Source organism: Vigna radiata, chromosome 8, assembly GCF_000741045.1.
Source record: "Vigna radiata var. radiata cultivar VC1973A chromosome 8, Vradiata_ver6, whole genome shotgun sequence".
Taxonomy (NCBI): domain Eukaryota; kingdom Viridiplantae; phylum Streptophyta; class Magnoliopsida; order Fabales; family Fabaceae; genus Vigna; species Vigna radiata.
In genome coordinates, this window is record NC_028358.1 from 35,188,087 (window position 1) to 35,193,057 (window position 4,971).

The window sequence follows — 4,971 nt, forward strand, 5'->3', positions numbered from 1 at the left end:
ATATTTGTATACTTTGTTAAATTATGTTCATCATTTCAAAGGAGCAAAAATAAAAAAATATACAACAACTTTGAAAGCTGGAGCTTATCTAGCTAATCGAAATGAAAATATAGAACTACTTCAAAATAAAATATTTTAGTTAGCAAGATATTTGTTTTTGTGCTTGTGTCACATTAACTTATTCTATATAACTAAAACTATTTTTCTTATTATAAACCATAATTAGATATTTATTAGACGAAAAGCACAAGGTAGATTTACTAAAAGAATATTTTCGAAGAAGTTTCTGAAAGGTAAAATATGTATTAAACGAATGCGTGTAGCCCCTATTTTTAGAAGGAAAATTTTCAGCGTTAAAATATTTTCTTTGCATTAAATAAAATAGGAAGAATATAAGAATATGAGGAAAGGTATTGAATTAAATAAAAGCTATTCCAATTTAATTAAACCTCAATTGTTTTGAATGAATTGGATTGATTGATAAACAAGCACAGTAATACTAATGTAAAGATGAGCGTATGATTGGAGTGAACAGGGGTGGTATGATTTCATCAGCTTCTCGTGACTCCTTTTCTTCAATTTTCAAGTTTCACCATACAATATGTTTAACATATAATCCTCATCATTTTTTCTCATCCACACCTTCTGCCCTGTTACTCACGCCTCCACCACCACACATTAACTCATTTTAAACAATAAAATTTACCAACCTTATAATTTATTAGACATCCAAAAATATATACGAGGGAAATTTAAGACAACTTGTGCAAATTATAGGATCCAACTTCCATAGCAGCCTATCGGTTTAGACAAACTATTTATAGTTCACAGTCACTGCTTGAATTTCTGTACTGAAAACTCAGAACATGCTGTTCTCAGTAGACTCCATTAAACCTGAATGGGTGGAAAATCCATTCCTGCCACACTTTTGACTTAAATTCTCATTTAAATATTATTTTGCATATAGTTAATAATAAAATAACAAAAGTTTTATGATCTTGATAGAAAAATTTCTCGAATCTCTCCCTATAAATACTTTTTCTTTGGTACCAGTTTCCACCACAAAATGTTCCACATGACTTCTTTAAACTCACTCGTGTTGCTCCTTCTTGGAGTGGCGTTTCTTACTACCTCAGTGGTGGCTAATTTCAACATACCCATTTATGAGCCTCCCCCAATTTGGATACCACCCATAACCGAACCTCCTCCAACTGAAAAACCACCGCCATTATATAACCACCCGTTCCTTCCTCCACCATTCTTCCATCCTCCGTATGAGAAGCCACCACCGCATGAGAAACCTCCACCAGTGTATCAACCACCTCATGACAAACCACCACCAGTGTATCAACCTCCCTTCGTAAAGCCACCTCCAGTGTATGAACCTCCTCACGTTAAGCCACCACCGGTGTATCAACCCCCTTATGTGAAGCCACCTCCAGTGTATGAGCCTCCTCACGTTAAGCCGCCACCAGTATATCAACCCCCTTATGTGAAGCCACCACCGGTGTACCAACCTCCTTACCAGAAGCCACCACCGGTGTATCAACCTCCTTACGAGAAGCCACCACCGGTGTATAAACCTCCTCATGAGAAACCACCACCGGTGTATAAACCTCCTCACGAGAAGCCACCACCGGTGTATCAACCTCCTCACAAGAAGCCACCACCCGTGTATCAACCTCCCTACGTGAAGCCACCCCCAGTCTATCAACCTCCTCATGTGAAGCCACCACCAATTTATAAACCTCCCTACGTGAAGCCACCACCGGTGTATCAACCTCCTCACGAGAAGCCACCGCCAGTGTATCAGCCTCCTCACGAGAAGCCACCGCCAGTGTATCAACCTCCTCACGTAAAACCACCACCGGTGTATCAACCTCCCTACGTGAAGCCACCTCCAGTGTATGAACCTCCTCATGTGAAGCCACCACCAGTGTATCAACCTCCCTACGTGAAGCCACCACCGGTGTATCAACCTCCTCAGGAGAAGCCACCGCCGGTGTATGAGCCTCCTCACCAAAAGCCACCACCGGTGTATCAACCTCCTTACGTGAAACCACCACCAGTGTATCAGCCTCCCTACGTGAAGCCACCACCAGTGTATCAACCCCCTTATGAGAAACCACCATATGAAAAACCACCACCAGTGTTTGAACCTCCATATGAGAAGCCGCCACCGCTATTTCATCCCCCTTATGTGAAACCACCACCAGTGTTAGAACCTCCATACACGCCACCGGGTTGCAGTCCCCCACCTTACGGTCACTTTCCACCATCAAAGAAAACCTAATAACAAGTGGCGGCGGTGACGTGCTTTAGAGGGGTCTTTTGTCAGATAAAGTTTTGTTTTGTTTGGTTTGGGTACTACTTTTAAGATTTCAACTTCACTCCACTCCTCCTGCATGCAATTGTTCTTAAAAATAAAGGCTGTATCTGCACAATAACTTCAATTTCCCTCTCAACAAACATGTTTTAAAGTCTTTTATTAGTCACTTTATCTATGGCTCAAATTAGCTTTTCTTCTGCTGTTAAATCGTCTGCCTTAAATCTATTTGATTTGAGTGTATTATTCACACGATGACTTGGCACGTGCAACTTCATCCAATGAAGTCAAGGTTATTTTGCAAGCATGAAAGTTTTCATCCAATTAACTATACCTCACAAACTTGGAGGAAAATTTATAAAAGTGATGTAATTTATTTTTTTTCAGTTTTATTACGCATTTTTTGAGTTGTGTTTAAATCACATAACTTTATTTTAGAAAGGAATTATATTTAGATAACACGATTTTGGAACTTTTTTAAGTGAACTCGCATTTCATCTGTTAGAAAAATTACATAGCCTAAACATAACTTTATTTAATTATTTTTATTTATAATAAAGTTGTTCAATTTAACAGATATTAATCTGAATTTGTGTTTGACGATCACGACTTTAATGATTTAAACAAAATCATGATCCTCATACAAGATTTTAATATAACATATATTGAATTGAAGTTGTGTATTTTCTGCATACATTTACTATAAATAAAAATATTAAATAAAATTATGTTTGCTCAACACGATTTTTTTAAAATAACATTAAAATTGTCGTGTTTGATTATAATTTAACTCAAAAGGTCTCAGTCATATTACCTAAATATAATTTCGTTAAAATAAAATCATATCAGGCAAATACAACTTATTCATATCAATAATTTTTAAAACTAATATTGATTTCGATAAATTTTAAAAAAAGTATAAATTCTAAACATATCCTTGGAAGCATGTTGAAGAAGCTGGAACACAAACTATGTGCCCTGCTCTCATGGCCTTTTATTAGGGATTTGCAAATCAAACCTACTCCATGCACGGTTTTCTTCCATACTTTTCTCTTTTATTTTGTAATTCATGTATTCTATCAATTTCTGTCATAACTTTTCATTGCTTCTACCCATAAAAGTGCTACAATAAATGCCTGACCCACATTTTATTACCAGACAAGTGGAAGGAGGTGTCTTCCTCATATTTATTTTTGGCATAATTATAAGTTTCGAATAATTGTTTGGTTTGTTGAATTTTGTTTTCTATTTGTTTTTATTTACTTTAGTTTTTTTTTAAACGGTTTAATTTAGTATTTTTTTTATGAAGTTGATGTTAATATCGTGGTTGAATATATTATGTGTCCATTTTTAAAATTTTAATTTAATTTTTATTTAGTTTTAAAATTTTGTTAAAATAAAGTTTAATTATTTAGAACATCCCTGTCTATGTGGGGTTTTCTCAATTAGATCCTAGTATTGTAAAATCTCTCAATTAGGTATCTGAATGTGAAAAATTGTATCAATTTAGGGTTTGCTAAGTGGACGTTAAAAAATGTTATACGTGAGGAGTGATATTACCAAGTTTTATTGACGTGGCACACATTGCTCGCTGAGCTGACTTACAGAGAGGGAGACAATGTTTTCCTTTCTCTCCTATGCTCTAGTTCGTCCTGCAAGGAGAAGAGGGCTTCTACGTTTCGTGCTGGGACAAATGGCGATGACGATGATAGCGTGGAGAGAGCGCGACCCGACAATGTCTTCATATTCTCCTGATAGATCTTGATGGTGCGTTGTTCGTTCCTTTCTTTCTCCTTTTCCCTTCCTGGGTTCTATTTGGGGTTTCCTCACAGGGAAGGACAGACGAGTTTCAAGCGGCTCGTCCTCCAACGTTTTCGCGGTGAAGGGAGAATGTGTTTGGGCTTGCGATCTGGGGGTTGCTTTTGCTTTCTTTTTTGTATATTGGAACGTGAATTGGAGTTCTTCTTTTGCAACATTGGGGTTAAGGTTTTTGAAATTGTGAATTTTGGGTTTTGGTTTTGTCGGTTTTATGATTTTAGGAGATTCAAAATTGGAATCTGAGTTTGAGTTATGGGAATTTCTTGTGTTCTTGATGTTTCGTTTTAAGTTCTTCCTTTTTGCATTGTCTTTTTTTTTTTTTGCATTAAGGGTCCTTTCTCGTCGTTCTGAGTTTCCGTGGTGGTTGAAGATGGTTGTTCTGGGTTCCTGCAGTGGTTGATGATGGTTGTGCGAGTGGCATTGATGGGTGCGGCCACGCCACTCCCTTTCTTCTAATATATGTTTTCACTCAATTAAAACACAACGTTCTCATTTGTTAATTTTTTTTATTAATTTTTTTTATTTAAACATTGTGTTTTTAATTTATAAATCAAACAAATCAAACTCAGTTAAACATACAATGTTATGTCAGTGATGTCACCCTGTCACACGTAATATTTTTTTTAACGTCATCTGCCTAAATTAATGACAAACCATAAATTGATTTTTTTTTTTTCACATTCAGAGACTTGAAAAATCTTATAATACCAAGACGTAATAAAAAATACTCTACATAAGTAAGGATTTTCTAAACGTGAAACCTCAAAATAATATAAACTCACATAGTCGTACGACTTGATACTGACAATGGCAGTGTTACCTGTAAG

The 4,971-nt window shown here is 36.2% G+C and overlaps 1 protein-coding gene across 1 annotated transcript; it reads left to right on the plus strand.

The window, feature by feature from the left end:
• Positions 1–1,043: 1,043 nt before the first annotated feature.
• On the plus strand, positions 1,044–2,576 carry LOC106769916 (early nodulin-75). Its single transcript, XM_014655721.2, has one exon. The coding sequence runs from the start codon at positions 1,067–1,069 to the stop codon at positions 2,291–2,293; it is 1,227 nt and encodes a 408-aa protein (XP_014511207.1). The 5' UTR covers positions 1,044–1,066; the 3' UTR covers positions 2,294–2,576.
• The last annotated feature ends 2,395 nt before the right edge of the window (positions 2,577–4,971 follow it).

What these genes read in the sequence shown, in the direction of transcription:
- LOC106769916 (XM_014655721.2), top strand. Translation starts at nt 1,067, where the DNA reads ATGTTCCACATGACTTCTTTAAACTCACTCGTGTTGCTCCTTCTTGGA.